Genomic DNA, 16,810 nt, shown 5'->3' on the forward strand with positions numbered 1-16,810 from the left:
AATATTTAAAATATTGAATTTTGTTTATTTGTTTTGGGAGGGTTTTTTTGCTGCTGTCACAGTACTAAGATTATTCACCCATCTGTCCATTTATAAAATGTTTAGGTCATTTATGATCAAACCAAATGCTGACACTAATTTCAGAACTGATATCCTTTGGTCATATTTATCTGCAAAACACTTCAAAAGGACTCCGCTTAAAAAAAAAAAAAGCACAACATGTTAAGATGTGTCCAAAAAGCATATAGAAAAAATTGTGAGGTAAACAGTTCTGTTTTCTTCTAAAACAAATTGTGCACGTTTTGTTTGTCTTGTGTCTCATATGACTCTGCAGAGGTTCTCCCCATTCTATCTCCCTGCCTAAGATCATGAGAGTCATTTTTGAATTGGCATTGAAACAGGTAGTGGTATGGTCTACAGCTTTTAATTTTTCCTATAGTTATTAATAACTTTAATATTAAAACAAGCTATTTGTGGCTTACTTCAAACATGCCTTCCATCCTAAAGCATATGATGTAATCATAGTTGACCTAATTTCAAAACAACTACAGAAACACTAATGTATCTATCATTGTGCTTTTCCTTCTAAATAATTGTAGCACAATTTCTTATACCTTGCAGGAAATTGAGTATTTTTCTAGTCAGCTTTTAGGAGAAACCATCAGTTGAATTAGCAGATAAAGTACTTTAACATTAGAATATTTTATGAAAAAATGAACGCTACTAAAAGTTTTTAACTAAAAACTGATTTATAACTTCTCTCTGAAGAACACCCCCTCTACTGACTTCTGCAGTTTCTGTCATTTTCTTGTGCAGAAATAAACAAAAATCACACAGTTTTAACAAAAGACTCATCAATAAAGCATGAAACCACAAACAACAAACAACTACATTCAGGAACAAGTATGAGCTTACAAACAGCAGATAAAAATTCTGTGTGTCAGTAGAAAATCAAGTCTCTCTAACAAAGAATTCAATTTGAAGTACCGATTCCAGAAGAGCTGTTGACCTACTACAGTCTTCCCCTTCTTAAAAGGCAGAAACTGGCAACTTCATATTTGCAATCACAGATCTGGAATCAGAGCTCAAATTTATTCTTAAATAGATTCTGTAGATTTAAGTGGATTCAAACTCTGAGTTTGGATGCTAAGTAGTATTTTCTTTAAAAAAAAAATAAAAATAAAAATTTGAGAACATGCCCATACCTGACATTCTAAATCAATTGTTCTAATTCAATATTTTTTTCCATAATCGAGTTCGAAAATAATTAACTGAACATTTAGAAGAAAGGATTAAAAAGTCTAGGATTACCTTCAGTTGATTATTGAAAATATCAATTTCCTGAAGTTTAGATCTGGTTTCTTTTTCTACTTCATCTAGCTGGTCTCGAAGCTGTTGACGTGCTAGTTCCTTGGCTTCTAAGGCTCTTTTGATAGTAAGAAGTGAATCTCCTGTTTTAAAATATATTGTTAAATACGTATTTTCTTACACAGAGAATTTTTGTTCATAGAAAGCAACATTTTTCAACATGCATCTTGCAACACAAAACCAGAAACTACAGAATACACTGTGCAATGCAGCACCATGTCCTATACAAACAGACACGTACAAAAATATACTTACTGTGCAAACTGTTCTGTTGAACCTGCTTTAGCTGATCATTAAGCAATTGCTTTTCTGGAATCAACCTTCCAAGCATCTGCTGAGATTCCTGAAGAGAGGACAACAAGGAGAGAGAAAACAAGAAGAGAAACACACCAAAAGGTGAGGGATTACTTTAGCCATAAGACCTCCCATTTCTCCTGAAATGACTCGTGACTTTTTCTCTCATTAAGTTATCTATTATTGCCATTCTCCAAGTACTGTCTGTGTGGTATTAGCACTCAGACATAGTTCTCTGCCAATACAAAAAAGTGAGCATATGAAATTTAAGTATATTACTTGAGAATTGATTCTCATTGAATATGTAACTTGGCTTGGAATTACTTGAAATTCAGGGCAGAAAGACAAGGATAGATTTCAGAGAATGTTAAAACTAGCATGACCACTTTATTCTCATATAAATACATTTATATTAACTTTGATCAGGAATAGAAAGACAAATATTTACAGTTTATTTAAATAAGAGAAAATAAAGGCTTTCACTTTAAATATATTATGGCCAAAACCTATGCAACACAAGCTCTGTTAGACGAGAATACGTGAGTCCTAGATCTCTCAATTTAGCACTCTCGAAAGAGGATTATGATCTCTCTCAATTTCAACACACGGTCGTAAGACTGTACACTGATATATTACAGGAGACCCTGCAGATGAGAAATTCCTTCTTCAGTGGATCATATATACACACCATATATAATCCTTGCTCTTTCTGGAGGATGAAGCGCTACATTATACACCTTTCAGAAGCCTTGACCTCCAACTTCAAGTTGTCAAAACGTATTATAGAAGCTTGAGGTGAAACAGTTTATTTTATAAAAGCTGCCCGGGTGTCAACATCCCATCCTTCAGACAAACTAAGTAACTTATTTTAGCAGTTGTCTTGAATTGCAGGCTTTTGTGCAATCAACCATCTGACAATTTCAATTTGTCATGAAGGATTGCAAATGACATAATATGATCCTAAGAACAAATGTCACCTAATCGCTTAATACCAGACTGAGTCCCATGAAAAGTTTTAGTTTTGTTACAAGAACACAAGGCTGACCGTACTGACATGGCTTCGTAGTTGTCCCATTTTATCACGGCAGTCTTTGATTGGGCCTCTGCAGCGTACAGCTCAGATCTTACGATTATGCAATGACTGCAGTGTACTGTACTCTCTTTGTGTTCCAGAAAGCATACTTAGATAGCACAGCAGAGTCAAGGACATCATAAATTCATAAAGTATCAAAATTAAGATAAACTATGCACTTGACTATTAGGAGCTACATGCACCCCTCACTGTTCAGCTGCACTGCCTACAGCATTCAGCAGATCTTTTTCAGTCCTTCAAGGTTGTCATGAAGGCCAGATACTCCTATCATGAGACTATTATTCCCTACCTGGAACCAAATGAGAAACAGCAATATATAATGCAGCATTTTCCAAATCATCTGCCCGAGGGGAGCCTGCCTCCTTCCCAACCACCACCATTACCATGTTCTTAAACTACACGCAAAGCACTGTCCTTTGTGTTCATGCTTTCCCTTCCACCACACCCTCCCACCCAAATACCTGCATGCCCCATGCCGTAATTTGGGATGCAAAATTTAAACAGTATTATTAAATTAGTAGAGCACACAGGCATCATGGATATGAAGTTTTCAAGTAATACAATCCAAGAAAGGTGGCATCGAGTAGACTAAATGTATTGATGGATAAACCTCAAGAGGAAGGGGAACGGAAATCACCTTTCAAGACACAAGGGTATCAAAATTGTATCATCCAATTCAAGAACCACTTAGGTAAGCCAAATAGCAGAACCGATGTCAAAATGAAACAGGATTTACAGAAAAATTACCATTCCTCAAGCACAAAAAGTAACATAGGATGGTATTTCAGGGTGGAATGTAATCCTAACCTTTGTTGCTCATTTTTAAAGGCCAGAATACTTCTAAACTCCAGACAACTCAATTGTAATACACAGAATAGTTTGGAGAGTATTTAAGGACAGAGCATGCCAAGGGATTATGAGGGTTAAGATCTGTTTCCTGAAATCACCCACAACGATGTAATAAGCATCTGTTCCAAGAGCATCCCCAACATGCTTTTCCACATCCTTTAGTTGTACTGAAGAAACAGATGAAAGAAATTAATGGTATCACTAACACCGAAGTTTCATGCAACAAGAAATTTCAAAGAATTGAACAATGTCCCATAGAGCAGTAGAAGGCAAACAAAGAAATTAAAACCCAGTTCCTGTCAATCTGATGAGGGGAAGTTCTCTTCTGATCCTACGCCCCGAGCAAGAGGGCGTATGAGAAACTGAGATACCACTATATATCTTAAGTCTCTGCACATACCCTGCTTCCAGTGCTTCAGAGGAAAGCCAAATTACTTGGGAGCCAAAGTGTTCATCAAGGAGGCAAATAATCCCTGCAGGTAACTAGCAGAAGCCCTGCAGACAGTATAAACATGATTCAAACATATACAGTTATGGTGTCTGAAAGGCTGGATCCTTCCAAACATCCCTGGAAATACCACTCTACCAGATACCACAGATTCATATAAATAGCACAAATTTTCATCACCCAGGATTAATTGTTACACAATTTCTTCCACAAGTTTAATCAAACTCCATCCTGAAACTAATAGGTTGAAGAATAATTACTCTTTTTAATTAACTCATCTTTCCATAGCAAGTGGCAGAAGTATTAAACTGTTTGCAAGTGAAGTCATATCGTCCTACAAAGATAACTGACAATATCGACTTTTTAATCTATTGGAGAGTTTAGAGAATCAAAGTCTTCTTTTAAAAAAGTCACTTACTGCTTTAGTCTTTCCTCTACACATTAGATAGTAAAATTTACAGGGTGTTTGAGAAACTCACCTTTTTTTCAGGAAATAGCCATCCCCTCTTTTAGGTTCTCCCCACATAAAATTTGGCCTTTTCTACTAAGTAGTGGCACTTCTTTCTGGGCTCACAATTGTGACAAACCCCTCAAGCAACGCTAACTGAAATATTAGTGGTCAAGATCAGTGATAACCTGAGAGAAGACAATACCACAAAGCCACAGCTATTGCTGTCAACCTAAAAAAAGAAAACCTCAAAATCAAAAATCAAAAAAAAACCTGCCAAGAAAGACAAGTGTGACTTTCATTACAGAAGTGCCCTTACAGTCATTATGAATGAAGCAATTTAGAAAGTGAACGGGCATTAACTAAGCTGCTGGATACATACCATCAAGTACCAATTACAATGACCAGAGATGGTTAAAAATCACTACAAATACAGCAGTGATTCCAAAACAAGACCAAAAAGTAGACAACCATGCAGAAGTCATTGGATTTTGCCAGATGTTTCAATAAAATTTCAGAGTGGTGTCAAAATGCTGAAGAGAAAAAAAAGAAAAAAGCAGCGATCTGCTTTTTGAACATTGTGATTGGGTAATAAGTAGCACAAACTAAATGTTAGGCAGGTGAAGAATCCCCCTGCCCTCCTTAACTTTTCCTTTCATGGTGATGCAGTTAAAACCAATGCATAAAAGCTGTAGGTAAGGAAAAAGCCTATCTATGCTCAGAAAACAATATGATTAAAAATTTTTTTAAAAAATGTTAATGAGTCTACAGAGAACACTGCCCCTTGTTTATCTAGTACTTTTTAATAAGCTACTTAACCACATCTACTTGTAGATAGATTATCTTTCTCACTACTTGCTTCCCAACAGTGTCGGTTCCACATTTTTTTCTTCACCCACACCTTCCGTTTACTATATTCAGCTGTGGAAGCTCATTCCAAGTTCTTGATAATAATGATACTTTCTCACGGGTTTTTTACGAAGTCTGTTATAATGGGACCTATCCCAAGTGTGGTACATTGGTCTTTACTATAACATAAATGACTTACAGCTTTTACTGTAACACATCATTTTTTCCTTCTTAATTTGTTGTATTATGACAAAAGCAAAGAGATACTTTATCTTTTCTGACTACAGAGGCCAACTGAACAAAAATTGACAAGTTAACAGAAATAACACATGAAAGTAGGATACGAATTCCATTACATTTGTTAAATTAGCATTTATTTATCAAAGGCTATGTAGCTGCTCAGCTGCTTCTGAAGTGAGTTACAGTACCTTAGACCATTTCTGTGGAAAGCTTTTGGAATAGAAGGGTTAGAGGGAAATTCAGGTGGTTATCGCTTTTACATGGAGACTGTCTGTGCACATAAGATCAGTAGTCTTTAACTTATTCAGGTAAACGGGGGCATTTTCCACACATTTTATCAAGCATAATCAGTTTTTTGTCTCTTTGAGTCAGTACTGCCAAGTGTAACTTAATTTCCTGCACTTGACTCAGTGATGTTTGACTTCATTTTCAGTTGCCAGGAGCATTTCATTAAAGAGAGAAGAGAGGTTTCAAGCCTAACCATGGCAGTTCTTTATGTCACAAGCGTCCCTTAGTAGCATTCCTTGTTTGCATCAAGTGGACACAAACACTGTGCAAGAATATGTTCCCTAAATTCTACTCTTTATAACAACTTGCTGCCAAAAGAAAGATGCCTTCTGAAAGGTGTAATGGTGTACACAAAACTTCAACAGAAATGTAAGATGTTTTAAGAACGAAGGAAAAAAAAAGTCAAAACCACACCCATACGCAAAACAAAACCCATGAACTTTCAAGTTCTGGTTTTGTCCAAATGAATGTACTATACTAATTATGCTTAGAAAGCTGAAATAGAATGGTAGGGTTAGGTTTTAAACCCTCATAACATAAATGTGAGATTCTCTTTGTTGTGTCAGAAAAGCACTGAGAGCCCCCATTACTGGCCAAGAATTAATTTCAAGCAATATAGAATATTTAATAAAGAGAAAAATCCCTAAATCAAATACTACAACTCATCTAGAAATCTTTACAAATTGCAGATAACACTCTTTCACTAAAAGCAGACATCTACTCAACTCCATCTTTAGTCTAACAGAGAATTTTAGGTAGAGAAGTAGGAAAGACGAATGCCAGGGTTAGACCAAGAACTAACTGGTTTAACTGGCAATAACAACTTTGAAAGGTCATTATTTTATAATTAAAAATTTAAAAAAAGCATCAAGTCACTTCACTGAAGTCGATTCTTTCTTTCAGCACACAAACAGCTGCCAACAAAACTACATGCTGTCAAATTTCATTCTCTCATCCCCCCAAACCCTTTAATATCTTCAGTCAAACAATTTATTTACTGCTCCCCACAACAGGATTCCATAAGGACAAAGTGATACTCACAGACACACCTCCAAGTGTAGAAAGCAATTACCAAACATGACTGAAGAACATGCATTTAAAAGAACGACAGTTATCTACAACAATTCCTTTTTGTACAAGAAACAACACATCACATATTGCAGCAAGTTTGCTTAGGATATTGATGTAGCTGAGGTCATCAAAATGCAAGGCTAAGAACACAATTTGAGAATGTTTTCTCACCTGTAGCTGCTGTTGCAAATGGGTGATTTCTGCAATTCTCAGTTCTCTAGATTTATTTGTACTTTCAATTTCTTGTCTTTGGGTAGACAGCCGACATCTGATATCCTGAAGCTTTCCCTCCAACTGATTTTTTTTATCATTCTTTAAGAAAAAAGAAAAATACCTCTTTTTTTACCAGAATGGTTTGTCATGCAAGCCAGGATGTAAAAAATACTTTTATTCCATATTTAAAAGTTGATATTATAGAAAAACATGGCCAATCACAGTCACTACAGTGCTTGTGTCTTTCATCTGCAATGCGAGCACTTACTAGAGCTTCCAGCTCAAATTCTAAGGTCTTCTTCTTTGCCTTCAGAACAACTATGTCCTCTTGTTCTTTGTTTCTTTGATTTAGTAGTTCTTGACGACGATTACGCTCCCACTCAAGTTGCCGTTGCCTTTCAAGTTCCCGTTTTGCAGCCTGTAGCATTTAAAAATAAAAAAAGGTATGAAAGATCTATTTTGAGAAACTATTCTAACTGCTGATACTCATATTCTAACGTGCAATTAAAACATTAATATAAACACACTGCTAAACTGTGGACTAAATATGTGCCTCTAAGCACACAAATTGTTCAATTGTTTAAATGCTCATTTGAAAGCACTGGCAAAGTGGGGCTTCACTGTATAGCAGATAAGTGACTATACAGAATATTGCTCCATTTTAATCAGTTTCCCAAGATGCAATCTTCTGATTTAATAAGTTGTTTCATATTAAGGTTTCAAGAACTCTCAATGATAGTACCAAATCTCTTTCTAACCTCCAACACTAGACATTCTGCAGCTACTGCACCGAGTGCATCATTATTTGGCTATGTCAGAAAATAACAGCTTTTTAAGTTAACCAGTATGTGTATTCTTTAACAAATTAACTCATCACAGGAAAATCTTGAACGCCATTAATGTCCACATTTTTTTTTGTTCACTCAAGCATCTCTTCACATCAAAGAAAATAATTATTATAATTTTTAAGGAAGTCAGAGGTTAGTAGCACATTGTCCTAGACCTAAATGTCTCATCCATTCATTTCACATTAAAAAAGAGATGGCAAACTCCTTCCTTACCTTCAAAAACCCAGAAAATTTAAGTTCATTCTTTAAATGTTTGCTTACTAAAAATGACTGCAAAATATTTAGTGCACACGTTACATTTTGTTCTAATCAAACACAGCTGCCAGTAACATAACCACCTTCCTTTTATCCAGTTGGTTACCTCTCTTCTTTCTATTTCTTTCCTCCTTTCCTCTTCTCTCTGCCGTTCCAATTCCCGCTGTTTTTCCAACTGTTTCTCTAGCTCCAGTTGTCTTTTACGTTCTTGCTCCTGCCGCTCACGTTCTTTCCTTTCCTGCTCTGCCCGTTCCAGCTGTGCTAGACGCTCTTGTTCTTTGCGTTGCTGTTCCAGGAGAGCCTGCCTCCGTTTTTCAAGTTCTAGATTGCCACGTTCAAAGTTCTCCCGTTTTTTATCTTCAAATGTAACTTAACGTGTGGAAACATGGGGTAAAGGAGAATTAAACTCTTCTACTGACTTAACCAAAAAAAATCCATATATGCTGAATCAAAGTGAAACGACCTTCCAACAGTACTAGATGCAGCTCTCAGCTACTGATAATACAACTCTACAGGTAATTCTAGGTGTTATCATCAGTATTTATATTGTAGATCCCCTTAAACCCACATCCTTAGGAAACCAAGGTGTGAATTTCAGTTCCCATTCCTCAGGCTTCCAGGTTTTTCCACAAAGCCCAACAAGTGGGTATAATTCAGAGAAACCATTCACTAGCTAATCCTCTGCGAGGACACAGGATCTGGAGTTCCCCTATACATTTGATAACAGTAGCAGCACAAGAACCAACTCTTCAGTTACTACAAGGCAAAGAATTCAGCTGATGATATTATCAAAAAGGCATTATGTAAATGACCAGAATGTATTTAAACTTGATATTCTCATAAGATTACTCATTACTGTCAGAAAAAGAAATGGCTTGCATAAGTTCTTGAGCAGCTGAACTCAGGAAGATCGGATTCCTGCAGATTCGCATCCTCATCACTTACTGTCCTAAAAGAATGACCTCAGTTCCAGCACGAGTTCCCTGACATTAGTCTGCAATATCAGGGATTGTCCTTCCCCTGTTCCACATTCCTAGGCCCCTCCCTCACAGTTCCTCCAAATTATTCTTTCCACTTCACCTTCTGTTTCTTTTCACATCCTATGTGTCCCATTCCCACACCTCATATTCTACATTTCTCTCCCAGCATACCCAACTTGTACATTCTTGGCATGCAAGTTAAGCCAAGAGATAGAACATATTTACTTCAAAGTGTGCGTGCACTGTTTGATACATTGGCCTGACATCTGCTGAACCAGTTGAATTCTTGTCTTTTTTCTAAGTTTGGCCCCCTTTCCTATTGCCTATCACTAATTTTCATAAAACTTAAAAAATGTAACCACTTTGATGTTTGTCAAGTTTGTTTAAAATTAGCCGCAGGGTCCAAAGAATATTAAGATATAGACTGATAGATAGAGAGTGTGATTCTAACTCCCACTGATTTAGGAAACCAAGCAAAAAGGAAGAAGAAAAAATATTTATGTCAAGAAAGTCAGTTACAAGGAATAGGTAAAGGGCAAAACACTTGCAAGTAGCATTGACGCCAAGATATCATGTTCAAGGCTCAGAAAACACACATACCACTAAGAAGAAACACCAGGTTCTAAGATGGTTGTCCAACAATCTAGTATGGTTACTCAGCAAAATCAAGGTAGCTACCAGAGGTGATGAATCAAAGCATATCAAAAATACAAAATTAGAACAACTTCTAGCAAATTAAATAAGTAGCTATTGGCTTGCGTTACTATGCTTAAGGGAAAGCTTCTAAAAAGTTATAAAAGCCAACAATAAAAACTCTTTCACATGTTTCAAAAGAAAAAAACAAAACAAAACAAACCCAACACCTAGCCAGATTTCGCAAAGCCAATGAAGAAGCAAGATGACTACTCACTATTACCATGGAAAATCTATACATCAGATACAGTAAAAGGGTTATACACTCTAGTTCCTCTGTAACTGAAAGCAGAAATGGCTTTAAAACAAAAATAAAACCAAAAAATTAAGAGTAACAGTTGCCAAACCCAGACAAAGCTAATCCATCATTTCAATACAAAATTCATGAACTACTAGCTGTGCTGCGCAATCCATCCTTTAATCAACGTCAGTGCTGTAAGACTAGAAGATGACAAGTCCAACACTAGTCTTTAAGAAAAGACAGTGTAATGATCTTGAAAGCTACAGACAAGCCAGTCTACTCCCATGCTGGGCAAAGCAGCAAAGGCTACAATAGACAGAGCGTTAGTTAGTACACATGACTAAACATGACGCCATGGAAGAAGCAATGCAGGGAAGAGCTGCCTCTCAAGTTTAATAGACCCAATTGTATCAATAAGCAAGCTGAAAAAGAAGATGAGGTCAACAAAAGAAAACATGGGTGATTGCAAAGTCTAACAAAGAAACCAAGCCAAGGCAGTGGCTGACCTTCCTGACACTACAAACTGCATACCAAAATCCTCTGATTCCACAGGCACAAGACTTAGGCCTCAAAGAGCCAATACAGGAGAGTCATATCTCACCTGTGACCAAACGTTTCATTGTGAGACCTCAGTGAGCTCTGCTTCAGCAGTCCCTGCTTATCTCCCTTCATCCTCCTACAGCCAGGAATTACCCAGCAGACTGCTAGCAGCAATTAATTACAAAATACAAACCAAAGACCCAAGTTGTATCTGAATGTCCTTGGGAAATAACAAACAGTCAAGAGATTAGAATCAAGGGGTGAAATAAATTACCAACTTTCACAATGACAAAAAGACTCTCAGTAGCCTCCTTCAAAGGTTTCTACTAGCAATTGTGCTGTTCAGTGTGCAACAATGATCTGTAAGAAATTAACAAGACAGCTTCTGGAAATGATGCCAGATAATTACGGTATGAAAATAAAAACCTGACTGTGAAGAGCTTTAGAAGAATCTCACAAAACTGAGTGATCTGATAATGAAGAAGCAGAGGAAGTTCCAACGTTAATGAATATAGAGTAGTGTACATGGGGAATAAAAATAATCCCAAGCAAAACACACGCAGTTATGAGCTCTAAAATAGTAATAGATTTGTGGTAGGATGTCAGCATTACTGTGGAAAGTCTTCTAAAACATCAACTCAGATCTAAGCTGGGATCAAAGAGACAATACAGTGTTAGGAATCCATTAAAAGAATGAAAAATAATTTTGAACAACACAGAAAAGCGTTATTATGGCATTGTATAAATATGTCATGTTGCTACACCTTCAATTGTGTGACATTCTGGTCATCTTAGAATAAAATAGAGCAAAAGTAAAGAAAGTACAAGGAAGATTGAGGGGATGATCAGAAATGTTAAGACATTTCCTAACATTTAGCCATTTAGCATCTAGGAGGCTTTCTACCCTTTTTCTTTTTTTATTTCCCCAAAAGCAGAGCTGCTAAAGCTTGTATAAAAAACCATATTGTTACACAGCCTGCAGTGAAACAAGCCTCTGTATGTATATTGCGATCTTTTAAAGAGTACATAAGCCAAACTACACTCCACCTAAGTCAGAAGATGGAGATAGTAAAAAGTTTTCACTGCTGTCCTGTAATAGGGCTGCAAAGTGCTGCCTCTGTTGAGAGTACATAAGCAACCTGAATGTTGTTTGTATCTCCATTGTCACTAACACAAAGAATCATGCAACGGTCAAGAATCGGCTGGACCAAGCAATGTCTTGGTTACACCTCTGACATGTCACAAACTGAACTGGCAGGAAAACTTTTCTTAATAAGCCTTTATAACTCCACAGCATATAACCTAAGGATACACCTCTCTGATAACAGCGCACAATACATCTATATTTTTGCTTGCTCACCTGGTAATTTCTTTTCCAGTTGCTGCTGTTCTTCTTCTAACGCTGGTTCTTCTGGTAACCTTTGGTCTACAGATCCTGAACTTACAGCAGATATGCCACTACCAGAGCGTACTCTTCTGTCAATAAAATGACAATTCCAAGTTGCTTAAAAGAATGTATGCCCGCCAAATTTATTAATGATTTAATGATGAAATCATAAATTAAATGCAATGATGTAATGCTTAATGATATTTAATGTTCCCTCAGTGTTGTCCAGAGGATTTTACCCAGCCATCGCCATTAAGATAACAGCATCCTCCGGAGTCCCAACAGCACACACTGCTGACCTGAGAAACCTAGTTCAAAGTTCACAGCACCATGCCACTTACAGATGTGTTCAACACTGTCCCCATGATCTCTTACTTGCGACCAGTCTGAAGTTGGGGAAAAGGTGACTTAAAATTATAGCAAAAGTTGCAAAGACAGAGGAAGACCACACTGTAGTCAAGCTTAAAAACAAGACCTCACATGGAATAAACAAAAAACCCTGTAATCTTCAGGAGGATACTTAAAGAACATGAAGCTATGATTCTATGCAAACACTTCTTTCCATTGCTGTTACTGTCTTCCCACCTATTTCTCCACAAAAAAGTGAAACAGAGAAAGAGAAGTAATGACTCACGCTACTGTTCACAGGTACAACTGCATCAAAAGATGTCTGAATTTGCTTGAGTGTAAATTCATAGCATGCTTTGAATTCAAGTACACTCCATCTGCTCTACAGAAGTATAAGCTTGAACTGTAAACATGTAGACTTTAAATTCATATAGGCAGACTAAGTCTTTCAAGGTATGCTAGCACAAAATATTGACCAAAACTGTATTCTTACAAGGAATTCTTGCTACTTCCAGCACCCAGTACCTGTAATAAAACCAAAAAGCTAGAGAAGCATTTCCCAACGAGAAGGCACTCTGTGCCATAGATGCAGTACAAAAAGCAGAAGGGTTACTTTTCAATCTCTTGTACTTTACACTCACAGGACAGTTTTCCCAAATGAAATAAAAATTTAGGAGCAAGATTCCAGAATTATAACCAGTTACCTAAATGAAGGTGGAATATACTCTGGAGGCAGTACAGGTGGCAGCGGCTGACCAGACATAGCTACATCAATTAAGTGCATAGCCAGAATAAACTCTTCGGCTGTAAGTTTTCCATCTTGATCGATATCAGAAAGATTCCTTTTTAAAGGGAGAGTAAAAAGTAAGTAAATTCTTAAATAGTAAAAAAATCACTGTTAAGCATAGTTTTAACATATTCAGTTCCAAAATAACTCAATTTTTCACTATTTTTTCCACACTACTTTGTTTCTTCAAAACAAATAAAAAGCACGAATCAAATGCTTCACTATTTCTCACATTTCTCATGTATGTCTGCCTTGAAACTATCCTCATAGCCACAGCTTCTACTTCACTTGCTCTTTAAGCACTGCCTGTACCATATACTATATAAGTAACATTAATCAATGAAGTTTCTCAAACACCTTATGAATATCCACTACACAGTATCATTTAGAAAAGAATCAGCTCAGATGTTTGGTAGAACTTTTTGGTTTGGTCTCCTTCTTCCCTGGAGGCTCCTATCTCACATTCCAGAGCATACATTTGCATTAAAATCAGTTATTAACATTCTAGTCCTGACAAGCATGAAAACATTTTAGCATTATACACATGTTAAAAATTATGGAGTAACGTCTCTGGATGGCTTAAAACCAGTGCCCCAACAGATGCACAGAATGCTTTTTTCTCATCTTGAAGTGGTATTGGACAAAATCTAACAGCCTAAACATCAGCTTTGTTTCTCTACCATGCTGCACTCTAATCATGCAGGAAATCTCCCCTGATACTGTGAAAATAAAAGGTAAGCAACTGACACTTTCTTTGGATGTCTCAAGGTATGGGACTCTGTTTATGGGATTTAAATTTGGAAGACAATTATAGCTTCACTTGATCCATGCTTCTGTTCTTGAACTCCTCAGGCTGGGGCACAAGAGCAAGCCAGCAGAATGAAAATCTAGCATGCAAAGATATAATTGATCAGCTATCCTGACAGTCTAGGTCCACATCTTTGTTACGGAAATACCAAACCAGGTGCTACAGCATAGCCGACAGGCCGCATATCAGTGCTCCACTTTGTGTGTCTGAGTCAGTGAATCCAGTCCCAATACAGTGTGACAAATCTTGCCCCAGAGAACAGCAACAGCAGTTCCACTGCCAGAGAGTAAGTTTCAGGAAATGGAGCAATACTTATGACAACAGAAGCTATAAAATCAATTCCTTATCTCAATAGACTTGGCAGTTTTGAATGTCAAAGATTAAAAGAGTTATGTTTAGAACTCCTGGAGTACGCTGACATCATTCCCCTGCCCACACAACCTACTTAAACGATGGCAACAAGCAGACTATTTTTTGGTTAATCATCTGCTGGTTGGGTTGATTTTTTTTTTCCCTTACAGCTTTGTTAGGAAACAGAGAAGGAGGGAGTGCTTATTAAGATATTACAAAAAAGTCAGCACTTAGCAAAGAAAGCAAGTGCAATTGAACCACCACATTACAATGACAACACAGTTGACATCTTCACGCAGAAGTCAGATGGGTTAGTGAGTTCACTAAGGTTTTCAAGCAAAGACTGATAAAGTATAGAAGTTAATTACAAAGAACTTTCTATGTGACAGTAAGAACACAATAAACTTCAGCAAACAAGAAGTTGAAAGAAAAAAAAGAGAAGCTGAGACAAATCCTTTTAAAATCCATTTTTTTAAACATAGGTTAACTCCAGCCCCTTGGAAATAAACCCTTAGAAAGTCACAGAAAAGGCAGACAAGCCTCAAAGAAAGTATGGCTCTGGATTAAGCTTCCTTTTGTACTACCTGTACAAATGTATAAGTTTCACTGGTGCTGTATCACATATGGCCGGGGACATGGAAGAGAGTGTGGAAGATATAGGAGGCCGAACATCTGGTCTGCCCAAAACCCCCATAATTGAAACCCAACCTACGAAACATCTATGTGCACAGGATAAACGATGCTTTTTTTTACTTTTGTGAAGTAATATTAGTATAAGCATAGCAGTGCAGGTTTTATTATACATTAAAAAGAGCAACATATAATGATTTATCAGTGGAAGGAGATTGAAAAGAAGAAAAACCCCACAGTATACAGAATAGAGGTTTAAGTACAGTTTCCAGTTTGATGGAAATTGATAGATTTATTTTTACCATATTGTAGCCAGTTGAGCCTGGGGTAAACTTGACTGCATAAGAATAGTTCTCGCTTGTGGACCTAACAAAGCGAAACAAGGATTAACAAACAAATAAGCAACTTTCTCCTTTTCTTGCATTACCAAGTAGCTACTGCACAAGCAGAACTTAGTTCTGAATAGGTATCACTGAAGAGACGTTAGCATGAACTAGGCTCCCCACAAAGGAAAACGCTAAAAAATACATAACCCTTCCCTTCTCTACAACAATCACTCAGATTAAAAAAAAAAAAAAAAGCTACAAAAGGCAAAGAGATGCTCCCAGAACTAGTGAAACTAAGTCATTGTACCATTCTAGTTTCTTTCTGGAATGACAGGCGCCCTCATCAGTGGATGAGCTGTAAATGGCTGCACAAGTTTTCACATAACCCACTGTACCATTTCCAAAAATCATTTCCCAGTGCCAACTTACTTTGCAGAAAATAAAGGAAAGAAGGTGATAAAATGATCCCAGCTATGATGAATATTTGCTTCTAAACAAGATCATGAAGCAGTTGTGAGATTCAAACAGAAAAACATTGACAGTGGCAACAGAGAGAGTCTCCTACTATCTGAATAGCATTCTAAATTCTTTTACAGGTCTAAAAAAGAAGACAATAAAAACTGCTTCAATACCTGTTAAGTGTCCGCTCATTGTTTTATCATGGCTATTGAACAGCTGTCTGTACTTCAGTCTTGATGACTGAGGTACAGCCCACTCTGCCACAGGAGGCACACTAGAATAAGAAAAAGGATAAGTGGGGGGAAATAAAAGTTTAATTGCGTGAAGCTAACAGGTACAACAGGGTTAATTGCTGCACAGAGATCAAGTTTTACTCTTGAAATGGTTCTTTTTCACAAATATTCCTTTCTATTCCTGAAACCACAATAGGTTTGACATCTTGTTTGAAAATATTTATGATAATTCTGTGTCTTAGAAGATATTTTTTGGTAAAGTTGAATGATGGGCCTAAGAGTTTTGTTTTTTTTCTTTACTAGGAGAGAATGAAGTAGCATAAACAGTTTAGAGGAGTTGAAAGCTTTTACCTAAACATATAATAGGAAATGCCTTACCAGTCAGCAGAAGTAATATCTCATTCTACCCTATCTTTAACTGGTTGTCTTTGCCAAATAATTCATAAGCAGATTAAAGAAAACAAATGTAAATATGCTGAAAACATAGAAAAACTGTGAAAACCCTACACTTGAAACCAACCACAGTTTCTCATACTGGAACTCGACTGACAAATGTAATATTCCCAGTTCTAACTCACTCACATAATAGGTTGTGTGCTGTTATTGTAGCTATAATTTCCCACGCTCGAAGGTTGACAAGTCTTCAATATCAAAAAAACAACGAGTACAGTTTTTCTGTCTTTAGGCACATTCAAACTTTGTCCTTTTTTGTAAAGGTTGGGAAAGTTTAAAAAAAAAAAAAAAGCAGCATTTGTAACAGTAT

The 16,810-nt window shown here is 36.8% G+C and overlaps 1 protein-coding gene across 5 annotated transcripts in view; it reads right to left on the bottom strand.

Annotated features, from left to right (window-relative positions):
* Positions 1 to 16,810, bottom strand: part of ITSN1 (intersectin 1) — a 101,649-nt gene that overhangs the window by 66,460 nt on the left and 18,379 nt on the right. For all 5 annotated transcript variants that reach the window (XM_086461076.1, XM_086461065.1, XM_086461049.1 and 2 more), the window contains exons 7-15: positions 15,988 to 16,088; positions 15,332 to 15,395; positions 13,158 to 13,295; positions 12,079 to 12,194; positions 8,371 to 8,633; positions 7,430 to 7,579; positions 7,120 to 7,260; positions 1,624 to 1,711; positions 1,312 to 1,451 (exon numbers count right to left, since the gene is read on the bottom strand). In XM_086461076.1, the coding sequence (XP_086317202.1) occupies positions 1,312 to 1,451; positions 1,624 to 1,711; positions 7,120 to 7,260; positions 7,430 to 7,579; positions 8,371 to 8,633; positions 12,079 to 12,194; positions 13,158 to 13,295; positions 15,332 to 15,395; positions 15,988 to 16,088 (1,201 nt within the window). The remainder of the gene's footprint in view (positions 1 to 1,311; positions 1,452 to 1,623; positions 1,712 to 7,119; positions 7,261 to 7,429; positions 7,580 to 8,370; positions 8,634 to 12,078; positions 12,195 to 13,157; positions 13,296 to 15,331; positions 15,396 to 15,987; positions 16,089 to 16,810) is intronic.

The sequence above is a fragment of the Leptosomus discolor genome, chromosome 1 (assembly GCF_034619465.1).
Source record: "Leptosomus discolor isolate bLepDis1 chromosome 1, bLepDis1.hap2, whole genome shotgun sequence".
NCBI classification, from domain to species: Eukaryota; Metazoa; Chordata; class Aves; order Leptosomiformes; family Leptosomidae; genus Leptosomus; species Leptosomus discolor.